The sequence below is a fragment of the Cololabis saira genome, chromosome 20 (assembly GCF_033807715.1).
Source record: "Cololabis saira isolate AMF1-May2022 chromosome 20, fColSai1.1, whole genome shotgun sequence".
Taxonomy (NCBI): Eukaryota; Metazoa; Chordata; class Actinopteri; order Beloniformes; family Belonidae; genus Cololabis; species Cololabis saira.
In genome coordinates this window covers 36670882-36695400 of record NC_084606.1, presented here as the reverse complement: position 1 = coordinate 36695400, position 24519 = coordinate 36670882, and the positions used below count along the sequence as shown (strand labels likewise).

General features: G+C 44.2%; 1 protein-coding gene and 1 long non-coding RNA gene across 3 annotated transcripts in view; both read right to left on the bottom strand.

Annotated features, from left to right (window-relative positions):
* LOC133420208 (uncharacterized) overlaps positions 1–6491 on the bottom strand; it is an 8307-nt gene extending 1816 nt beyond the window's left edge. Inside the window, exon 1 of the long non-coding RNA XR_009770587.1 lies at positions 6431–6491. This is a non-coding gene — a long non-coding RNA (uncharacterized LOC133420208). The remainder of the gene's footprint in view (positions 1–6430) is intronic.
* afap1 (actin filament associated protein 1) overlaps positions 1–24519 on the bottom strand; it is a 118823-nt gene that overhangs the window by 32324 nt on the left and 61980 nt on the right. Inside the window, exons 13-16 of one of the 2 annotated variants that reach the window (XM_061709811.1) lie at positions 22175–22339; positions 19828–20018; positions 18660–18827; positions 17032–17641 (exon numbers count right to left, since the gene is read on the bottom strand). In XM_061709811.1, the coding sequence (XP_061565795.1) occupies positions 17615–17641; positions 18660–18827; positions 19828–20018; positions 22175–22339 (551 nt within the window). In that variant the 3' untranslated portion in view covers positions 17032–17614. Of the gene's footprint in view, positions 1–17031; positions 17642–18659; positions 18828–19827; positions 20019–22174; positions 22340–24519 lie in introns of those variants that run through there. The other variant, XM_061709812.1, reaches the window with a different exon arrangement.

Genomic DNA, 24519 nt, shown 5'->3' with positions numbered 1-24519 from the left:
GCAGGTCCCGCCGAAGCGGGAGAACCCATGCTGTGCCGACCAAGAGAGGTGGAATCATAAGAAACCACAGTATGTGGGGCTAGAGGGGGGGGGGAGGGGTCGGAAGAGTGTGAACAGAGGGAAGGCATGGAGAAGATCCCGAGGCCATATAGGGAGGGGAGTCGCCGCAGACTCCCCTGCCCGTTGCTATAGGCCACTGCGACTGCGCTGCCGGTCCTGACAACGACATGGTGACCTCTCAGTCTTGGCAGGAACTGTCGGAGTGCCAAAGGACAGCCGTCAGCTCCAAGACGCTTATGTGCTGGGACATCCAGCGACCGCTCCAGCGGATGTTGACCCCACAGCCTTCGTGGACAGCGCCTCAGCCTATTCGGGGTGCGTCTGTAAAACCAGTCGGCGAGACACCACCGGTCCCGGAGCACTCCTGTATTCCCAATTGGCCGGACCCCTCCACCAGGAAAGGGTCTCGTGGAGCCTCCGAGAAACCACAACTGTAATCTGGCGGGACATCTGTGGACACAGGCCCGAGCTCAGCGGGGACCGTTTGGACAAGTCGCATATACAGGAGGGCAAGAGGGACAACCTGCACCGTGGCTGCCAACAGGCCCATGAGATGAAGGCAGAGCCCCCAGCCGACCCGAGGCAGCTGGAAGTGGCCGAGGCAGGCCAAGCTGGTCATGCTGACACAGAGTCAGCATGATAACCGCCCTCCTGGAGTCCCGAACCGCACTCAAGAAGGTCGTCACCCGAGAAGGCCGCAAGCTCGCTCTTCCCATGAGCCCAGCGCAGACCCAGGGTTTAAATGTGCCCCAGAAGCAGGGCCACATGGTGGCGCCAGCGCTCCTCCGAGACCGCACAGATCAGCCAACCATCGAGGTAAATGCAGATGCGGAGCCCCTGCAGCCTCATGGGTGCGGGGACCGCATCCATACATCGGGCAAATGTACGGGGAGCCAGGGATATCCAGCCTGGCGAACCCCGTACTCCGCCTCCCTCATGGCAAGTTTTTCCAGGAGGGAGGACAACTCCTCCCGCAGAGCCTCTGCATGCTGAGAGTCGAACACAGGAGTGAAAGCGGCCGACCTCGCCAGAGGGGGTCCGTGAGAAACTGTAAGCGGTAGCCATGGTCATGGAGGAAACAACCCATGGGACCGCCCCCAAAGCCGACCACGCGTCCCTGTGACGGCCCATCGACAGGGGCTGCCGGCAGGCTGGGGTCTGAGAAAGGTCAGGAGGGAGGGGGTGGGCTGGAGGACCCCTGAGCCGGTCCCCCTCTCCTCCCCCGATGGCGGCCCTAGTGGGAGGACGCCTTTCCTCTTTCTCTCTTTTCTCTGTTCTTGGCCGTCAGAAGCCCCTGGGGCGCCTGGAAGAGCACGACGCCTCTTGTGCGGTGCAGCGACTGGCCATGCCCGCTACAACGACCGAGCTGCATAAGAACCAAACTTGATCATTTTGCTGGCTTCTCAGCCGAGACTGGGACAGCCGTAAGTGGCGTCTACTAACCCAAGAGGATGCTAAGGCTCAGCCTGTAGCCACCCACCTGCTCCTTCGTAATCACATAATCAAATGGAAGGACTGGGGAAGCAGACCGAAGCTCACTGCAATATTGGAACCTCCAGGACCCTCCTGCACCTTTTTGGATAGGCCAAGAAGGTAGAGGGACAGAACAGCCCCCGAATCCGTCAGCAACCTGCTGGGACAGGCCACAAACGTGTCGGAGGAGAGGTGAACGGACACACTGCCGTCACCATGAAAGCACCTGTGGGAGAGGGGAGCGCCACGCTGCCTTCACCACAAAAGAACCGGTGGGAGAGGGGAGCGGACACGCCGACTTCGCCACAATGTACCAGTGGGAGAGGGGAGCGACACGCTGCCTTCACCACAAATTTACCGGTGGGAGAGGGGAGCGATATGCTGCCTCCGCCACAAACGTGACGGTGGGAAGGGGGAGCAACACACTGCCATCACCACAAGGTGCCGGTGGGAGAGGGGAGCAACACACTGCCATCACCACAAGGTGCCGGTGGGAGAGGGGAGCGAACACGCTGCACTCACCATGGGGCTTAGCCAAAGCGGAGTCGCAGGGAGACTCTTCTTTCACCATGCGGACCCAACCGCGCGCATCAACTCACGAGAGCATTAGCAATACGCTGGAGGGAGAATCACGGTCGCCTGACCGGAAGACCGGCACGGTTCCAACCGGCCGCGTCAACTCACGGAGCATGAGCCATACGCCGGAGGAGGACCGGAGACCAGTACGGTTCCAACTGGTCGCGTCAACTCACGAGAGCGTGAGCAATACGCTGGAGGGAGAATCACGGTCGCCTGACTGGAAGACCGGTACGGTTCCAACAGGCCACGTCAATTCACGGAGCATGAGCCATACGCCGGAGGAGGACCGGAGACCAACATGGTTCCAACCGGCCGCGTCAACTCACGAGAGCGTGAGCAATACGCTGGAGGAGAATCACGGTCGCCTGACCGGAAGACCGGCACGGCCATACGCCGGAGGAGGACCGGAGACCAGCATGGTTCCAACCGGCCGCGTCAACTCACGAGAGCATGAGCAATACGCTGGAGGGAGAATCACGGTCGCCTGACCGGAAGACCGGCACGGTTCCAACCGGCCGCGTCAATTCACAACGCATGAGCCATACGCCGGAGGAGGACCAGAGACCAGCATGGTTCCAACCGGCCGCGTCAACTCACGAGAGCATGAGCAATACGCCGGAAGAGGAGAACTGGATCCATCTGAGGGAGAGGCCTTTTTGTGTTTGTTTATTTTTATTTATTTTTTTTTTTTTTTCCCACCAAGTGGTGGGCGCCGTGAGGTCGTCAGGGGGGGCCACACCCAGAGCCCTGGCTGCCCTCCAATAACCTCATTGAAATGTGGGGTCGAAGAGCTTTCATCTTCTGCGCCGACCCCACTTTGCGGGGGGGGGGGTCAACCCAAGGCCAGCCTACTGTTGTAGGCATATGGGGGAGGCAGAGTGCCCTACCCGGGGTCTCGAACTCTCCCCCTGCCCTCTTTTTCTCTTTTCGGCTTCAGCCTTCGACTTCCCAATTTTCCGTTTGGGCATCTCAGAAAGAGGGGAACCTGCCCGCTTCCCGGGGAAACATCTACAACGGGCCTCTCTGGTGCGTGCAGAAAAATAAACAATTCACGCACGACCGTTTAATAATCTTCGCATTGAGCGGAGTTCGATCCCTCGATCTCTTGCATGAGAGACGGCGATGCTACCGCTGAGCCACAAATTGGCTTACTAATTGTGACCATCCTCCAGAGGCATGGAAACCTCACAGACCACGCAAGAGCTTGTCCCTGCTGGGCCGCCATCCTTCCCAGGGGGCGGGGCCGACAGCGCCTGGAGCGTCACTGCTTGTTTACACCGGCTCAGGTACACGCGACAAGCCTGCGCCAATATGAGAGGCTTTGCTCTTCTATTTCTTCTTTTCGCCTCTCTTTTTTTTTTTTTTTTTTTCTCGCACTTATAGCAGAAAAAAGAGAGGAGGGGACGTCCCGTCAGCTGACCCGGACTCAGCCGGCGCTTAACACGGACTATCACTCCCACACCGGCGTCTCCTCACGTGCCGGAGGCAGACGGGTGCCGCACCACTGGCCCTCAACCAGCGCGGATCCAGCCGGACGCGTTAGCTCACGAGACCATGAGCCAACGCCGGGAGGAATCACGGTCCCTGACCGGAAGACCAGCGCGGATCCAACGGACGCGTAAACCCACGAGAACCATGAGCTATACGCCGGAGGGTACCGGAGGTCAGTACAGGTCCAGCCGAGCGCGTAAACCCACGGAACATGGGCAATACACCGGGTGGAATCACGGTCGCCCTGACCGGAAGGCAGCACGGATCTAGCCGAGCGCGTAAGCTCACGGAACATGAGCAATACACCGGGGATCACGGCCGCGTCTCTGTGTGTTTTTCTGGAGAAGAAAAATAAAAAGGGAAACAGCAATCCAGGGAGGCTGCCCGAAGACAGACGCCCAACCACAGCTACGATTTCCTGGGTAAGTGGATTCACGCTGCATCCACACACTCACACTTCTCTAACACGGATCATCACACACTTGCACCTTGACTCAGGTGGAGATCAAACAATCACTGATTACACGCCAGCACAGGTGCTTTATAGGTAAACCTAAGGGCGTGGCCGGGCAAGCCGGTGTGTCTTAAAGGGGACCTATTATGAAAAACACGTTTTTTCTTGTTTTAACATATATAAAGTGGTCTCCCCTCACCCTGCCAGCACAGGGGAGACAAAATACCATGAATTTCTGCAAGCTCTCTGACCCCCGCCGGACAGAGTCCCCCAGTGTCACGTGTTTTTTTTGAGCCGATTAAAATCTGCTCCCGTCGTGACGTCACGACGGGAGCAGATTTCCATAGGTTCAGCCTCCGCTGCTGAAACCACGCCCACAATCAGCTCTGGAGTGGTGCTTCCTTCAGCCAGTCGGACGCGGCGCCGCGGCGGAGCGGATCCGGGTTAAATCATCCAGGTTCCCGGGTGGTTTGGGAGCTGGGTCCTCGGGGGTCTGTCCAAGGCTGGACCAGCTTCACCCTCCGAGATTTTCAGGCAAATCTGTCGGTTTGATCCCCGGTAACCGACGATGCGCCGCGGATGCGCTCCGGAGCCGCTCTGTGCGCCTGCCGTGGAGTTGCGTCGCCCGTCGCGCAGAATCCGCCGGGCAGATCCGGCTGAAATTCCGCTGGTCGGTCCCCGGGAGTCCCTGCTACCAGTCCAGGCGGGTTCCTGCGGTCCCGGCCGGTCGGAACCGGTCAGATTCCCCCGTTAAAGCCGCGGTGATCCGTGCTGCTCCAGCAGCGCTGCTCCCGGGCGCCCGCCGTGGCTCCGGGGCCAGCGTTCAGCATCCGCCGGGTAGATCCGGCTTAAATAGTGCATAAATGTTATTTATATACAACTCATATTTTATTTTTTTAACAATAAAGTTTCCATTTGTGAAAATTCAGTGTTGTGATAATTTACAGGCTCGGGCTGCTCTGGCGGAGCGAGGTTTATGCTCCTCCCCTGCTACACGTCATTCAGGGAGCCAATCAGCACAGAGCCTCATTATCATACCCCCCCCTTCCCTAAAAATGAGGCGCAGAAAAAGAGGTTAGAAGCGGTAAAACTAGTGACAGGGCCCACAGGCTGGATTTATGATTTATGTAGAAAAAACAAGCTTTAGATTGTTTTTAAGACATTCAAGGCCTGTTTAAAATATACATTAAATGCCATAATAGGTCACCTTTAAAGAAATATCCACGTACCTTGACAGCAGGGGGATCAATCCCCGTACATATGGAATATGTAACGGAGTGGAGAGATAGTCTCGATACGATAGAGAATCCATTTTTTGTCTTAGTTTGGCCCTAATACTCCGTCGTAACTCACCAACAAGAACAGACAAATATTTGGTTCAACTGGCTACTGCAAATTGGAAAAATGATGAAAAGCTGCTCATGATTTTCATAGGTGCGGCTTGTTTAAGTTTTTTCAGGGGGTCAAAGCCCAGGTTGGGGGCTTTTGAGTATGTGCAAAGCTTTGATAGATCTGAGTTGGACTACGCTGTTTAAATGATTACTGGTAATCCAGCCTTTAAACTTAGCAATAAATTCATCAAAACTGTATGAAGCAGGTAAATACATAAAGCTACACTAACAGAGGTGTATGTGAGAATGAAATACTTTAAAATTCAAACAACTTGGAAGTGAACTTGATTAGGATAGGTTGACCCTGAAGACAAAATCCAAGTAAAAACTACGGTGGCCAACAAGTTCCAAACGCACTGCAACGGCCTAATGCGTCTCAGTTAAGGAAAACGGATTCAAGTACAGAAACGATTCAAATTCACAAACTCAAAACGAGGTACAAAAAGAGGAACGTGGTGCAAATGAAAAAACGTGCTGCAAAAAACAAAGACAAATGCAGCATCATCAAACGCTTTGCAAATAGAGAAACGATGCAAAGCACAAAACGATATAAAACAAGAAACCATCTTCAAAAGAAAAACGCTTCATAACCGGTCCCTACAACCGGAAGTGCTCCAAACCTGCAGGGGGCGCTGCTGACTGAACCACAGTGTTTACATCCATGGTATTTTTTAATTTTTATCTGACTATATTTATATACGATGTTTATGTCACTGTACAACACTGCACATTACGAGACGTTTCTTTATTATATTTTACACCAGACGATACAAGCACGTTTGCAGCATGTTTTTTCATTTGCACCACGTTCCTCTTTTTGTACCTTTTTTTGAGTTTGTGAATTTGAATCGTTTCTGTACTTGAAGCCGTTTTCCTTAACTGAGACGCATTAGGCCGTTGCAGTGCGTTTGGCCCTTGTTGGCCACCATAAAAAACACACCCCAAAAAAACGATGATTAAATCAGATTGTTTTCATCATTACCATTGTTGCAGATGAAAAATTCGGGCACCCCACAGTCATAATCACTCCAGCTTCCATCAGATCTGACAGTCGCACAATAGTATTTGGCTGCATAAAAATCAGGCTGATTCTCAGTCACGTTCCAGTTCCTGTAGTTAGTCCCGGTACCGTTGAACCCATCAGACCACATCCACTCGATAGTATGGTACAAACCGAGCCACAACTCTGATCTGTAACCAGAACCAGAGATTTTGCTATAGAGTGCATTCACTTCATCAAAGTTGTCCATGGTGGCCAGGTCTGTGTACGTCTGTCTGCAGTAGGTCTGGGCTTCCGTCCAGTTCAGAGACTGACCAACGAAGTGGAACTGACGGGGGAGGCAGCTGGAGAGGATGAACCACTCTGAGAGGAAATTATAAATATCAAATTCAAATTCAAATTCAAATTGGCTTTAGTGGCATGAATGGTAACCATTGATGCCGAAAGCATACATACAGGACTGTCTCAGAAAATTACAATATTGTGATTTTCTGAAAAAATGTCATACATTCTGGATTCATTACAAATCAACTGAAATATTGCAAGCCTTTTATTATTTTAATATTGCTGATCATGGCTTACAGTTTAAGAAAACTCAAATATCCTATCTCAAAAAATTAGAATATTCTGGGAATCTTAATCTTAAACTGTAAGCCATAATAAGCAATATTAAAATAATAAAAGGCTTGCAATATTTCAGATGATTTGTAATGAATCCAGAATGTATGACATTTTTGTTTTTTTAATTGCATTACAGAAAATAAAGAACTTTATCACAATATTCTAATTTTCTGAGACAGTCCTGTATACATACAATTGCAATACAATTAATACATGAAATATGAATACAATTACAATAAATATTTAGCATTAAATAACTAACACATGTATACAATATATATATATATAAGGAGACTGTGTTGTCTGGTTGTGTTTCTCTCCATCTATGACATGCACGGATGTATTTAGCTGCTTCTAAAGCACTTTCCTTTTTTTCTCCAATTAAATGTTGGATTTTGTCCTGATCTGAGAGGGAATCAAAATCCTGGACTTGTTGTTTATTTTTAGGAAAGAACTTAGATCTAATGTCTTTGTATTGTTCACACTCTAACAGGAAGTGTTCTGTCTCCAGCTGTCTGTGTGGACAGAGCCGACACAGCCGGTCCTCTCTGGGCTGCCAGGTCTGCATATATCTTAAAACATGCAATGTGGCACCAAACTATGTTGCTTTCCTTTGATATTACAATATCACTTTATAAAAATCACCACCAAACATGAAGTGAGGAGTCACTGACCTGACAGAAACAAGACACCCAACGACAACTTCCCCATCATGAAGCTGCTCTGAGAAGTGGAGAACCGTCTTTTATACAAAACCTCTCGGGAAATTCCACTCCCTCTTTGTGTCTGAGAAAATGTTATTTGTCTAATGGTTATTGGATGCAAAAAATGCTTGTAGTGACTGGTTGTAGGGAAATGTATGTATGGAACATATCATCCAGGTTGCCTTACCTTAAGCTCTGGATCTGCTTCGTAAGCAAATGTGTGACATAAGAGGGTACTGCAAATGTGGGACATAAGAGGGTACCGCAAATGTGGGACATAAGAACATAAGAGGGTACCGCAAATGTGTGACATAAGAGGGTACCACAAATGTGTGACATAAGAGGGTACCACAAATGTGTGACATAAGAGGGTACCGCAAATGTGTGACATAAGAACATAAGAGGGTACCGCAAATGTGTGACATAAGAGGGTACCACAAATGTGTGACATAAGAGGGTACCACAAATGTGTGACATAAGAGGGTACCACAAATGTGTGACATAAGAGGGTACCACAAATGTGTGACATAAGAGGGTACAACAAATGTGTGACATAAGAGGGTACCACAAATGTGTGACATAAGAGGGTACCACAAATGTGTGACATAAGAGGGTACAACAAATGTGTGACATAAGAGGGTACCACAAATGTGTGACATAAGAGGGTACAACAAATGTGTGACATAAGAGGGTACCACAAATGTGTGACATAAAAGGGTACCGCAAATGTGTGACATAAGAGGGTACAACAAATGTGTGACATAAGAGGGTACCACAAATGTGTGACATAAAAGGGTACCGCAAATGTGTGACATAAGAACATAAGAGGGTACCGCAAATGTGGGACATAAGAACATAAGAGGGTACCGCAAATGTGGGACATAAGAGGGTACCACAAATGTGTGACATAAGAGGGTACCACAAATGTGTGACATAAGAGGGTACCACAAATGTGTGACATAAGAGGGTACCACAAATGTGTGACATAAGAGGGTACCACAAATGTGTGACATAAGAGGGTACCACAAATGTGTGACATAAGAGGGTACCACAAATGTGTGACATAAGAGGGTACCACAAATGTGTGACATAAGAGGGTACCGCAAATGTGTGACATAAGAGGGTACTGCAAATGTGTGACATAAGAGGGTACTGCAAATGTGTGACATAAGAGGGTACCGCAAATGTGTGACATAAGAGGGTACCACAAATGTGTGACATAAGAGGGTACCACAAATGTGTGACATAAGAGGGTACCACAAATGTGGGACATAAGAGGGTACCACAAATGTGGGACATAAGAACATAAGAGGGTACCGCAAATGTGTGACATAAGAGGGTACTGCAAATGTGTGACATATGGGGTACCACACACTCTCTCCACGTTTTTTTTTTTTGCGAACACCCTCACTTTTTATGAAAAGTTCTGATTTACAACTTTCCTGTAAAATTTGGGGTTCATAAAGTCAGATATATATATATATATATATATATATATATATATATATATATATATATATATATATATATATATATATATATATATATATATATATACAGGACTGCCTCAGAAAATGAGAATATTGTATAAATATAGTTAATAGTTAATAGTTAAAATATTGTATAATAAAGTCCTTTATTTTCTGTAATGCAAAAATGTCATACATTCTAGATTCATTACAAATCAACTGAAATATTGCAAGCCTTTTATTATTTTAATATTGCTGATTATGGTTTACAGTTTAAGATTAAGATTCCCAGAATATTCGATTTTTTGAGATAGGATATTTGAGTTTTCTTAAGCTGTAAGCCATGATCAGCAATATTAAAATAATAAAAGGCTTGCAATATTTCAGTTGATTTGTAATGAATCCAGAATGTATGACATTTTTGCATTACAGAAAATAAAGGACTTTATCACAATATTCTAATTTTCTGAGACAGTCCTGTACATGGACAAAAACATATCACAAATGCTGGTAAAGACTAATACGAGCAATGAAGTTTGAAAAATATCTAGTACCCCTTCTGATGATAATGAATGGATGAACAGAGTTATACGCCAAAGGTGAGGTCAGAACTTCATCTCATGACATATGAGTTTATGGTACATTTAAATTTTCCTGCAACACCAATAAAATGTGTTCTTGTGATGGCAGCTATCCCCAGTGGTTTGGTTTCCTTATTGCCCGGTGCTCCGTATGCTTTCATCATACCTGCACCACACCCACTTAAAACACTGTGTGGTAAAGTTTGCTCCACTAAAGGTTTAAAAAACAATAAGACTCTCTGAACTCTGTTCATTAGTAAATATATTACATCTCCTTTTGTATTATCTTACTGGTTACGGTTTGAATAAAATATTCCATTGGAAAAAACATGGTGTTTACCCCACTGATATCCCCAACAAATTAAAAGATGTTTCATTTAAAATGTTGTTAAAAAATGTCATATGAGAAATAAATCTATTGCTTGATATAAACTGTCTCAGTGCGGTACAAAAGAATTCACCCTCCTCAGAGTTGTCATGGCTTTGAAATCAAATGATTGAGGAAAAAACTTTTTTTTTTAACTAGACTGTAAATATGTTTATTTCTACTTTAAAGTTGGACATTTTACCATGGAGGTCAATGGAGACTGACTTGCTTTGGAAGCCTCTAGCAGCCACTTGAGAATGTACAACGAATCTTAGTTCCACGTGAGCCTCAATTCGGAAGTTATGGCGCTTTTCCACTAGTACAGTACCTACTCGGCTCGACTCAACTCGGCAATCAGCACCTGGAGCAGAAGTAGGAGGTTGGAGTGAAGCTGCTGTGACGTATTTGAATGTGTGATCTAAAGGAAGAAGATATTTTTTCCATTTTTATTTATTATAAGTATCTCATAGCTATCATTTTTGTCCATCGCTCCTGTAGTTTCTTGTGCTGGCCCCCCTTTTTCTTTTTTTTCTTTTTTTTTGTACATGGTGCAGCACCCTCTTCCGGTGTCAAAGAGCATCTCTGAATGCACAACACCGGATCCTGCAGCGTGGGAGTGAGAGGGGCAGGGTAACGGCCCGGTCAGGCGGGGGAGAGATTTGTCCGTCAAGACTCCTCTCCCTGGCCCTGCCCCTTCTCAACCTTTCTCCCACCCTGCACCTAACCTGGGGCTTGCTGATTGGGCCGGAGCTTCGGGAGCTGCATGCTGGCCTGCGGTCCCCACCCCCGGTCATCCCGTTGCTGCTTCCACCTGCCTGCGGTCCCCACCCCCGGTCATCCCGTTGCTGCTTCCACCTGCCTGTGGTCCCCACCCCTAGTCATCCCGTTGCTGCTTCCACCTGCCTGCTGTGTGCTGCTGACGTCCCCGACCCACCAGTCTGGCCCTCGGCAGGAGGGCCCCCCCTTATGATCCAGGTCCTGGTCCAGGTTTCTTCCCTCCTAAAGGGGAGTTTTTCTTGCCACTGTTTGGCTTAAGGTTTTTCTCCCACTATGAGAGTTTTTACCTGCCATTGTTTATGTAATAATTGCTCAAGGGTTTATGTTCTGGGTTTCTGGGTCTCTCTTTTGTTGTATTGGACGCTATATAAATAAAATTTAATTGAATTTGAATTAAACACTAAAGATGTAGAACCTGGAGGAGATGATAAATGTGCTGCTGGATCCGTGGCTTGTGTTCGAGGGGGGACGAAGCTGTCCTTTTACAAACCTTTTATAAAGTTTTTGACTCCTTTTTTTCTTTGAGAATTGCTGTGTCTCTAATGGATATTATAAGCAAAAAGTGTTTGTAGTGACTGGCTGTAGGGAAATGTTTGTACTGAACGTATCATCCAGGATTCCTTACCTTAAACTCCCGATTTGCTTCGTAAGCAAATGTGTCACAGAGGGAACCGCACTCTCTCCACGTTGACAACTGCTGCTGCATATGAGCTTCTTGCTTCAAAAGCTCTGTTTTTTTCTTTTTATTTCACAGTTTATACATGTTCTTACTTGAGTAGGCTTGTTCAGGTACCTCAGGCTCACGGTGAACGGTCAAGAGGAGTCTGGGGTTTTATTTATTTGTATTTTTTTCTTTGAGTAACAGACAACTGCTTTGATAAATTTGATTTCTCCCAGTGACGATTGTTCCTGCATGCTGGATTAGAATTTCATTCATGCTCAGAGCTCTCCTCTACACCTGCACATTTGAGCAATCTGAAAGGAAAAAAATTACAGGACAGTTTTGTTTTTTTCCAAGCCACTTGGTAAGTAGCTTTTCTTCTTGCCACTAAACAAAAAAGAGAACTTTTTTTTTTTTTGCAAAATTTGGAAGTATTTAGATTTAAAAATGTAGATGGTTTATCTCTACAGTTTCCAATCCAGGGGATTTCTATTTACATTTTGCAATCATTTAATGCAAATTTGCACAGTATAAACTCAGAAAGCCTGACTTTTTCATGCAAAGTTGTGAATTTGTGAAGCCAGCATTTACAATTTTGCATGTGTAACGGTTTTTGGGGTTATGTTCCTGTTTTATTTTGAAAGCCAGTGTCCTTCTGTTTTAGTTTTCTCTTGACTTCCCTTGTTCCTATCTGCCTTGAATGTTTGCACTTGTGTCTCTTCAAGTCTTATACGTATATATTGTCTTGTCGTTCCCAGCTGGTCTGTACTGTTTACTCAGAACTGTTTTCTCCACCATGTTTTTTGTCATGGTTATTCATGAGGGCTGCTTCAAAAAACCAGGATAGCAGATTAAACTGGGATTTTCCAGAGATCCTGACTGAATTAAGTCTTGATTCAGTTTAAAAAAAGGGGTAGCACGTAAATTACCATGGCGGTATATCCTGTGCAGATAGCCTGCTGCAGACCAGGATTATTTAAGATTGGTGTCTTATCTGTTCAGTCAGTGGTCACACTGATCAGAAACCAATGTGTTTGCTCTGTGATTCTGTTATCCTGTCAAGGTTGACATTTCCCCCAGCCTTCAGTTTCTGTTTTGCCCAGCCTGTGTCCCATCTGCCCTGATTGTCTGCACCTGTGTCTCGTCATGTCTCGTTATCCCCTCAGTATATCTTGTCTTGTCATTCCCTTGTTCCCTGTCGGACCGTACTGTTTGTTCCCTCCATGTGCTCCAAGTTTTCATCCCTGTTACTTTGTGTTTTTGATCCTGCTCTGCAGCATTTTAGTTTGGCTTTTGGTGGAATAAATCCTTTTTTGTTGCAACTCCTGGCTCCTGCTCTCCTGCACTTGGGTCCTCAGCAAACCGAACCACAACATATCCGTCTGTTTAGGACTTAGACATACTTAACTCAGCCTGCAATAATATACCACTGATTCATCTTCACATTCAGTCAATATTATTGTGTTAATATTTTAATATTATGATTATTATCAATTTTTTAATCGTCCACGTGGGCATTGTTACTGTTCGGTTATGTTTCAGAAGACGCTGTTGTCAGAAAGGTCTTTAATAGACTATTACATGTAAGTAAGTAAGTAAAGTTTATTTATATAGCACCTTTCACAGATATAAAATCACAAAGTGCTTTACATTAAAAGAAGGCACACAAATTAAAAGTGATTAAAAAGAAAAGATACCAATAGTATACATATATATAAAAACCTAGATAAAATTAACAAGGTACAGAAAACAGCACTGGGCTGGCATGTTAAAAACATAGTCGCAAAGCACAATTAAAAACATAGCAGCCACGCAGAGACACAAGAGTCTAGAGAACGCAGTTGTGAAGGGAGAGCATTCCATCATTTTGACGCAACAGGTTGAAAAGCACGGTCACCTTTGGATTTATAATGAGTTTGAGGGACAGAGAGTAACATGTGCTGAGGGGATTAGAGAAATGACTGATGTAGCGATACTTAATTTATCAAACTCATTTGGAGAACCACCTTTGTTAGAAAGGAAAAATAAACTGTATTTATCAATCTCATCATCTGAAAGTAGGTACATCCAATAATCATCACAAAGGATTCATGTATGTATATTTGTATGAGTGGAGGTGAACACAACTTAATAAGGTGATAATTTAGGACCTTTTAGAGCAGGGGTCGGCAACCCGCGGCTCTAGAGCCGCATGCGGCTCTTTAGCGCCGCCCTGGTGGCTCCTGGAGCTTTTTCAAATCTTTTTAATCTCGACATTTTGACTTTTTTCTCGAAATTTTGACTTTTTTCTCGACATTTCGACTTTTTTCTCGAGATTGTACTTCAACATTAATCTCGACATCTCGACTTTTTTCTCAAAATGTCGACCTTTTCCTTGACATTTCGACTTTTTTCTTGACATTTCAACTTTTTTCTCGAAATTTTGACTTTTTTCTTAACATTTCAACTTTTTTCTTGAAATTGTACTTCAACATTATTCTCGACATTTCGACTTTTTTCTTGACATTTCGACTTTTTTCTCGAGATTTCGACTTTTTTCTCAAAGTGCATAATGAAAAAAAATCTTCCTCCTCTAAAATATTATTTTCATTTCTCTCCTGCCTGGCCCTAATACTTTTCCGTACATAAGTAACCGACAAACACCAAACGCGTTAAACTATGTTTTCTTTAAAGCGCCTTCATCCAAGTTTGATTTGGCCTTGCCGACCTTCCCGTCATCATATTTCACAAATAAAGCACAGAGTCGCTGTGAACAGAGAGGTTTATTCACTTATATACAAGCGTGTCGTCCCCGAGCCGGAGACCGTCAGAGATATATAACAGAACATAGAATAGAACATATAAGGTGCAAAAAACACACACTGATGCATGGAGCTGAACCCCCCTGCAGCCCGCCCAACCCCCACCCACCCCCTAACCCCCCCCCCCTCAATGCCCAGCTATGTACAGCATGCTCACATTTAATGACATCAGACAACCTGCTGGGTTACAATGCTAGCAGATAAAAGTCCTGTCTCGCGCCGACATGCTGCAGCTCAGAGTCCGGCAGGAGACGCGTATATGTCCATGACTGGAGCGGCGGGCGCTGGCGTGCTTTACCCAGCGCTCGCCGGCAGCTGTGTATGCAAACATCTGTCAGCGCTCTCAAAAAAAGCACCTTCGACACTTCAATACTAGTGTACTTGTGCATCGACGCGGCATCGAAGCTAAGGCAGTGGAGTGGAAAAGTCATCGCTCAAAAAGCACCATGAAAATCTGACACTGATTATTGTTTGTGTGCGTGTGTGTGTGTGTGTGTGTGTGTGCGTGAGTGTGTGTGTGTGTAGGAGTCTAAAAAATAGAAGTCACAGTCTTTGATTTAGCAGAACACAGCAATTTCAGTTTACAGCAAGTGTCTCTATTTCAGTCAGTGTACTGTTGAAGGTTTGGAATGTGCCTGGAGACATCCGAGTAAACACACACACACACACACACACACACACACACACACACACACACACACACACACACACACACACGGGGATCACAGGGCTACAGCGGACCAGCGGTACGATCACGCCACTTGTTCGGACGACGGAACGTCAGCCACGTCAGCTGAGGTCTGTTGGAGTTTTCCAACCATGAGAGCCAAATCTGAGGGCCACCTCGCCCGAGCTGCCCGACTGTCCAAGCACACACACACACACACACACACACACACACACACACACACACACACACACACACACACACACACACACACACACACACACACAGCTGGTGCAGCCATCCATCAGTACGTTAGAGAAGCACAATGACTCCATCAGTTGGAGCTCCACTCTTTAGTAGGGATTTCATATGGATCCAAACCGTTAATAATCATTATTTTCTCCATATACCGCTCCCTGGCTTCCTTGTTTAAGTTATCCCGGTGAATTCCAGTTCCTTTCCGGCATTTTAACTTTTTTTTTTGTGCGTTCCGTCTCTTTACTTGGTGCTACCACACTGCTGTTTGCTTACACTCACGAGGCTGCCAACATGGCTGCCGCGTCCCAGAATGCACCTTAGCGACCAAGCCCTACTGGTCCGACTGCCCGTGCACTAAGGCCCAACAAAGACTGTACTTTTTAAAGAAACTGTTGTCTTTTAACGTCAATGGCAAAATGGTCCACATGTTTTATTGTGCTTTTATTGAAAGTGTTTTAACTTTTGTGCATTATCTGCTGGTTTGGGAATGCCTGTGAGGTCTGTTAGGACGACAGTAACAATAACCACCCTACCCAGCCTCCAAAGCATATACAGAGACCGGCTAACAAACAAGGCAAAGGCACTGCAAACACTCAAAATCTTAACAAAAATATTTGTCTTATTTTCTAGTTAAAATGTCTAATTTTTATTTTAAAAAAATCTCATTACATCTAAAACAAGACTCATCACTGGAAAAAACAACAATTTTCACCTGTTTCAAGTAGATTTTCACTTAAAATAAGTAGAAAATCTGCCAGTGGAACAAGATTTTTTTGCTTGTAATGAGAAGATAAATCTTGTTCCACTGGCAGATTTTTCTACTTATTTCAAGTGAAAATTTACTTGAAACAGGTGGAAATTGTAGAATAAGTTATTTTTCTGGTAATGTTTTAAGTGTAATGAGATTTGTTTGACTAAAAATGAGACATTTTAACTAGAAATAAGACAAATATTCCTGGTAAGATTTTAAGTTTTTGCAGTGTGTGGCTGATGAGAGGCTCCCACTCACCTCCAGTTTTAAACTGTTGCCATCAGCTCGGCCCCCCTGCCATTAAACTTTTAACCCTTGTGCTGTCTTTGGGTTAAGGGAGGGTGCAGGGAGAAAAGATGGAAGGAAGGAAGGAAAGAAGGAAGGAAGGAAGAAAGGAGAAAAGAAGGAAAGAAGGAAGGAAGTAGGAAAAGGAGTAAGGAAGGGAGGAAAGATGAAAGGAATGGAGAAAAGAAGGAAAGAAGGAAGAAAAGATGGAAGGGAGGAAAGAAGGGAGAAAAGATGGAAGGAAAGGAGAAAGGAGGAAGGAAGTAGGAAAGGGAGTAAGGAAGGGGGAAAAGATGAAAGGGAGGAAGAAAGGAAGGAAAGAATGGAGAAAAGGAAAGAAAGAAGGGAGGGAAGAAGGAAGGAATGGACAAAATAAGGAAAGAAAGAAGGAAAAGCAAAGAAGGTAATAAAGGAACGAATGACGAAAGGGAGGTATTTGAGTAAATTGAGTAAAGGAGGGTAAAAAAGGAGGAAAAGAGGAAAGGAAGAAGGAAGGAGAGAGCATGGCAGGAGGAAAGAAGGATAGAAGAATTGGGTCATTTGGACCCAAAGACAGCACAAGGGTTGAATATTGCTAAGTAATAGCAGCCCAGCTGGCTGGTAATACCATGCACAAGTGTCTGTGTTTCTGTTCTGGGTCCCTGGTTTTATGCTATGTTTGTCACATTGCCATGTCTGTCTTTTGCTGCAAACAAATTTCCCCACGGGGACAATAAACACATATCTATTCTATCTATCTTTACTGATTTCCTGCCAGTCTGGAGTAATTGTGCTTCTGTAAACACCCTGGAGATGAGCCGCGTCACTGATCGGCTGGTTTGTGTTTCCTGTTCCTTGTGTTTTTCCTGCAGGAGCTGGGTTTGTGTGGAGAGCCACAATTTCTACAAAAATACTTTAAATATATCAACATAAATAAACAAAGGGAAGTCAGCATTTCCTTGAAACATTTACAAATAAATACTTGGACTGGAATCTTTGAAACTCAAACCGCTGGATGTGATTTTGAGAGAGAGAGGAACTAAAGAAGCAGACGAGACACAACGTAGCACACTGAAGCACGCTCAGAAGCTCCCAGGTTTAAATCTGCTTACAGGATACGGCCTTTAGCGCATGTGAGTGCTGTTCTGGGCTCCTTGGACTGTAACAGTTTTAAATAAATATATACACAGTTTCTGCAGCAGAAAAACAAGTGAAAGTCGGACTGATGAGAGGCCCCCGGACGGTTTATGTGCCGCTCTTCTGCTCCCACTCCTGCAACACAGAAACGGAGCCTCGCTTAGTTTGCATGCTATTCAGAGGTTTGCATGTCAGCTCAGGGGTGAGACAACCTGATCTCACAAAAATCCGTGAAATGCCCACGACCTCTCACCACTATTTTCCGTGGCACCAACACGGAAATGGTATAATTCCGTGTGAGCACCACGGATATTGTACCTATGTGAAGTCACTGGGATCCGTTGTCGTGATATATACACGGATTATTACATTATTATTATGCATATATTAGGAATTGACGGAATGGGAGAATGGTTAAAAAAATGAATTTAAATATCGCCTGTCTCCACTTCCTGGTTCAAAAGCAATTAAAAATGATATTTTGTGGCTGGACGACGCTCTGGTTAAGGTCTGGTTAGGTTAGGCATCACTTATGATTGGTTAGAAGTAGGAAACGCTTGTGGTTTTTGCTAAAAATAATGATTTCACATCACTTACGCCACCTCCGTCGTCATGGCGACAGCAAACAACATGGTTAAATACTCAAATTTACGTTAAATACTAGAAAACACGGTTAAACACTCGCCGTCAAAATACTGTTAAAAACCATCAAAACACCATTAAAACACTGTTAAAACAGCGTTAAAAACATGCTTTTACAAACTGACAGTAAGAAACAGTAACTTGCGCTTCAAAAACTCATAACTTAGCCACTATAATTAAAAATAATATATACATAATAATAATGTAATAATCCGTGTATATATCACGACAATGGATCCCATTGACTTCACATAGGTACAATATCCGTGGTGCTCACACGGAATTATACCATTTCCGTGTTGGTACCACGGAAAATAGTGGTGAGAGGTCGATTTTTTGTGAGATCAGGTTGGGTGAGAAGTGGCTCTGGACTTGGACTGAAGTGATGCAGGACCTGCAGGGACGGATCCTCTCTGTCCCTGCAGCACCTCCCACAGAAACCTTTTACGACTGTTTTATGTCCACAGTGACTGCAGTCAATAACCCTTTTAAAACAGTAGCGAGGTCTCACCTTGGCCTTCCTCAAGACGTGTCCTCGGACGGGCGAGGGCTTCTGGCCGGCCTGCTGCCGGCGCAGCAGCGACGCGCTGTTCACCGGCAGCGAGCAGGACTCCGTGTCGCTGGTGTCGCAGCTGGAGAAGGGAGAGGACTCCTGGGCCCGTCGCAGCATCGCCGGAGACTGCAGACACACACGGGAGGTTGTGAGAAAGTGCCAGGTCATGTTCCCTCCTCTCCACTGGGAGGAGGCACCCAGTGGGGGATCAGGTATCTGTATTGGTACCTCCCACCATAGACATATATACGTAAACGCCGCATCGAGTGGTTTTGCCCGCTGCTGCGATACGTCAACGTCGCCGCCATATTGAATGTGGCAAGTGTTGAGAGACATTGTCACGCAAGTTCCAGCTTCCTGAGGACCCCCGCAGGGACGAGGACTTGCACGCGGCTCCAGTCTCATACAGTGCTCGAGACACATTGTCACGCAGGTTCCGGCGTCCTGAGTCCCTGCTGAGATGGCACCGTGGAAGTGGCTTTGACTTCCAGCTCCTGCAGGGACGAGGACCTGATCCACGGAGGATACCATATATGGACTTCCTGACTCCTCAGGGGGTAGTCCCAAACTGAAAGATCACACCTGACTGTAAATTACTTTTTGTCTCTCACTTGGCTTGTTTATTCCTGTCTTTTGTTGATTGAACTTCTTGTATAAAAACCCTGTTGTAAAATCTGTCTGAGTCGGCACACCAACTCAGACACGATCTGTGCTGGTCCTGCTCACTGCCGGCTGAATAAAATCTCTCAATCCCACAGCGGATCCCTGAACTGGACTTTATATTATTCTTCAACACAAGACTGCGCTGTAAACTAATATAAGTAAATTGACTTATTTTCATAAAGCGCCTTTCTACAAAGAGATTTACATCTCATTTATTCATTCACACACGCACTAATATACTTGGGAAACAGTTAGGCACCAAATATAATATATTTAATTTTCTCAGATGGCAAAAATAAGAACTTTATTGATCCCACATAGGAGTAATTCATGTTATATCAGCTATAGAGAACAAGGTAATGCCGAAAAACAAAATTATCTGTGCCCATATGATAAAATCCACCATCCCCCTGATTTCTTTTTACAACTGGAGTACTGAGGAAGAGCAGGCTGAAGGTCTGACCTGCAGGGTGGACGAGCCCGCCTTGGGCTCGATGGTGAGGCCCAGAGTCACGCCTCCGTTCAGGGCCTTCTTCAGACTCTCCTTCACCTCCGTCAGCTCCAGCTCCAGGTTCACCCGCTCATCTTCCTTCTGCTTGCACTCGTCCTCCACCTTCTTCAGTTTCTCCGACAGCGAGGCCAGGGAGCGCTTGCCTGAGGAGTGGAGACCATCGGTTTAATGACATGAACCTGGGGAACTCTTAGAAAGCAGCAGTAAGATATAAACCACCACACACGCTTACCATCTCCCATTGGTATTTGACTTTTCTTGATATTATCTATCTGGAAATATCTACAGCTGAATCCATAATGAAAAACAACACAATATTTTATTTTGGTTTATGGCAGCAGATCAAATTAAAGCCAAACTTGAAAGATGTATTTAAAATTGACATAGATTACCTTGTTGCAGCTATCCTTGTCCAGTTTTTGATATTATTATGTTTTGCCTTTGTTTTATTTTGTTGTTGTTTGTTTGTTTGTTTTGTATTGTATTATATTTTTTTTCTGTTTTCCTTATTATTAATTATTCATTATTTTCATTAGTGTAGTCCCGATTGATCGGGTGGCCGAACGTCATTTTCAAAACATCGGTATCGGCCAAAAACGTATTGGGACATTCCTAGTTATTAATAATAAAAATAAAATAAAAATAGTAATTATTAAATCGTTTTATAATTGTATTTAACAACACAGACAGTTGATGTGTGTTTATTATAAGTTATTGCTTTTGGGCGGCGCCGGCAGCTGAAGTGACGTTTGTGCTGGAGGGAAAGAAGTGTTGCTAAGTTTTAAAAAGAAAGAAAAGCTGTGGGAGAAAAGTGACTGTAGTGTTGTATAAATGATTATCTGTCACTCGTTAATCATCTTTTTGTCACTTTAATTGACTCTCGTTGAAAACACAACACAGGGATGACGGACTGCTATTTTTCGGGCTGGTGTTACGTTCTAAAGTGTCCCTCTCCGAACAACCACACTTGGTTCCTACGCTGTGCGTAACATCATTACAACACGGTGACAGAAAACTATAACAGTCGCCATGAAAAGCTGCTGCTGTTCATTTCATGCTGTTGAGAATTCTGCACTAAAGTTAAGCCAAAATGTATTTTAATTTTCTTATTGATTGTGAGTTTGGCTGGATGTCATTCAACTTTTGAACCTAGTAGGTAAATTACCTCTTTTGAAGTGAAATTGATTTATTTTTGTTATTGCACTATTTTGCACTTTTTGTTTTAGTTTACAATTTCATGTTTATACATTTTGTGGCACCAGAGCTGATAAGCTTTGTTTTGATCCAAAGATGCAGTCAGTGAAAAAAAATATATGTCCATGTTGGAGAGAATGGACAATAAAAGAAACTTGCGACAATTTGAGTTTTAGTCCTGTTTTCTTTTTGCCAAAATGTATCTGATCGGGAAAAAGTATCGGAATTGAACCAAAAAAAGTGATCGGATCGGGAAAAATCGGGATTGGCAGATACTCAAACTCAAGTGATCGGATCGGGTGCTAAAAAATCCTGATCGGGACGACCCTAGTTTTCATCAAAAGCTTAGGTCCGAGGGGTTTGGAAGGTGGTGAATATGGTGGCTGAGACCCGCCATTGATGAAAATTAAAGAAACGCTGCATATAAGAAGAAACACTGCCGCAAATAAAATAAACGCTGCAAATAAAAACAAACGCCGCTGCAAATATAAAGAAACGCGCTGGAAATAAAAAAAATGACGCAAATAAAAAAGCCCCAACGGAAGTGAATTACCGGGGACTATTTTTGCTGATGTACCAGTGTTTTTTACGTGAGAGGAGAAGAAGAAGACGAAGAGGACGTAAGTGAAAAGGAAGAAATAAGAAGAGTGAGGAATAAGAAGAACAACGAACGAGAAAATAAGTGAAAAGGTTAGTGTTCAACGTCGTTACGTGTAATTTTTAATGTGCAACACCGGTGCATCGGCAAAAATAGTCCCCGGTAATTCACTTCCGTTGTGGCTTTTTTATTTGCGTCGTTTTTTTATTTTATTTGCAGCGGGGTTTCTTTATATTTGCAGAGTTTCTTTTATTTGCAGCAGCGTTTATTTTTGTTTGCAGCGTTTATTTTATTTGCTAAGTGTTTATTTTATTTGCAGCGGCGTTTGTTTCTGTTTGCAGCGTTACTTTTATTTTCAGCAATGGCGGGTCTCGGCCACCGTAGGTGAAAATATTTGTATAATGTTTGTTTGACATCATTGTGGATGACATTGTTTATAATAAAAAAAAAAAGAAAGAAATCTAAATAAAATCACAAAAAAAAAGCAGCACGTGAGTCGCGTCTCACCGGCAGCCGCCTCCACAGCTGAGCGCAGGTCCCTCCTCTCCTTCTTCAGCTGGGTCAGATGGTTCCGGATGTCCTGCTTCCTCTTCATCAGCTCGTCCTCTTTGCCCTGCAGTCTCTTGGCGTCGGCCTCCACGCGGTTCTTGCCGTATTTGCACTGTTCTGCATCTGCTCGGACAAAGACGCAGTCAAAGATCTGGACGCAGGAAAGCCAAGTCAGTGAAACTCAAGAGTGACGTAGGTGGACGGAAAGAGAAAGGGGAGGTTATTATCAGGACACGCCGTGAGGCACGAACGCCCCAGAAACCCACCAAACCCGCAGCCACAGCCTTGAGCACTCATTAATTACCCTGAATATTCCTTCCATTCCTGGAAAATGCAGCCAGCCAACGCTTGTGTGTGTGAAGGGGAACTTTCTTCAAAAGGAATGACCCAAAATATGAAACTCTACAACAACAACGCAAACAAAGTTCAGTGTTCGGTAAGATTAAAATAATCCAGCACGTTTTACATTTACTTGTTTATTTCATTAACTTTTCATCACCATTTCATTTGTCAACAAACGTCCAGTTTTCTGATTCAAACCATTCAAAAAATATGGCAGAAAAACGATCAAATATCGACCAATCAGAAGAAGGGGCGGGGCTAATTTGCACCAATTAAGGTGAAGGAGTCAAAACCGAGTCCTATGACACCACCCACGACTCTTTATGTCAAACCATTCAAAAGTTATGGCAGAAAATAGAATCTATCACACATCAACCAATCAGGTAAAGGGGGGGTGCGCTTTTTGGCGTCTTGCGTCGCCACGGTAACGCTTTTGACTAAGAAAAGTAATGCCCATTGCCGCAGGATGGAGACGAACATTTTGATGTATAACACACCTGGGTGCACGTTACGGTTCGTATTAACGGCCGAAGAAATGGCATAAATTGCGCCAAAATTACACCATTAATTCAAAATGGCCGACTTCCTGTTCCGTTTCGGCCATGGCGCCAAGAGACTTTTCTTTAAGTTGCAACATGATACAGGTGTGTAGCGATTTTCGTGCATGTACGTCAAACCGTATTGTGGGGCTTGAGGCACGAAGTTTTCTAGGGGGCGCTGTTGAGCCGTTAGGCCACGCCCAATAATGCAAACCATTAAATATCACATTTGTATATATATATATATATATATATATATATATATATATATATATATATATATATATATATATATACATATATATATATATATATATATATATATATATATACATATACACACATGATTGTGATCCATTAACAAGCGATAATAATCTACTTTTGACAATAACTATTTAGTCTACAACTCTACATAAATGATTCCCCTGACGTGAGTCATGTGACTAATGTCAACTTTAGAGCGGTAAAACGAGCTAGCTGGCTGTTTAAGAGAAGAAAATTGGTTGTGAACTTGACTTGGCTATTTCATATTTAACGCTAGTTAGACCTGATGGATAAATTAGTGACAATGACGAAGCCTAAAGCTGGACAAAATGGGACAAAATACAGCTGAAAGTCATAAAACCGTAACGGCTCCACTGTCTCAACTGTTTTTGAAGCATTTTGAAGCAAACACGCAAGAGAAAAGCTGAATTCAGCTGGGTTCATGGCAGTGGGAGTAAATGTAAGGCGTGCATAAACTCTGTCATGACACGTTGGACATTTAAAGGAAGGACGGGCCGCAGTCCTGGAGACGGATGCTGCTGGGAACCTGGACCGGACCCCACCTCACAGCACACACTGCAAAAACTCTGAATTTTACCAGGAATATTTGTCTTATTTCTAGTTAAAATGTCTCATTTTTAGTCAAAAAATCTCATTACACTTAAAACAAGAGTCATTACCAGAAAAATAACTTGTTATTTGACCATTTCCACCTGTTTCAAGTAAATTTTCACTTGAAATAAGTAGAAAAATCTGCCAGTGGGAAAAGATTTATCTTCTCATTACAAGCAAAAAATTCTTGTTCCACTGGCAGATTTTTCTACTTATTTTAAGTGAAAATCTACTTGAAACAGGTGAAAATTGGTGTTTTTTTTTTCCAGTGATGAGTCTTGTTTTAAGTTTAATGAGATTTTTTTGACTAAAAATGAGAGATTTTTTCACCAGAATTCTACGGAAGAGTATTAGGGCCAGGCAGGAGAAAAATAAAAATAATATTTTAGAGGAGGAAGATTTTTTTTTTTCATTACGCACTTTGAGAAAAAAGTTGAAATGTCGAGAAAAAAAGGTGAAATGTTGAGATTAATGTTGAAGTACAATTTCGAGGAAGATGTCGAAATGTCGAGATTAATGTTGAAATACAATTTCAAGAAAAAAGTC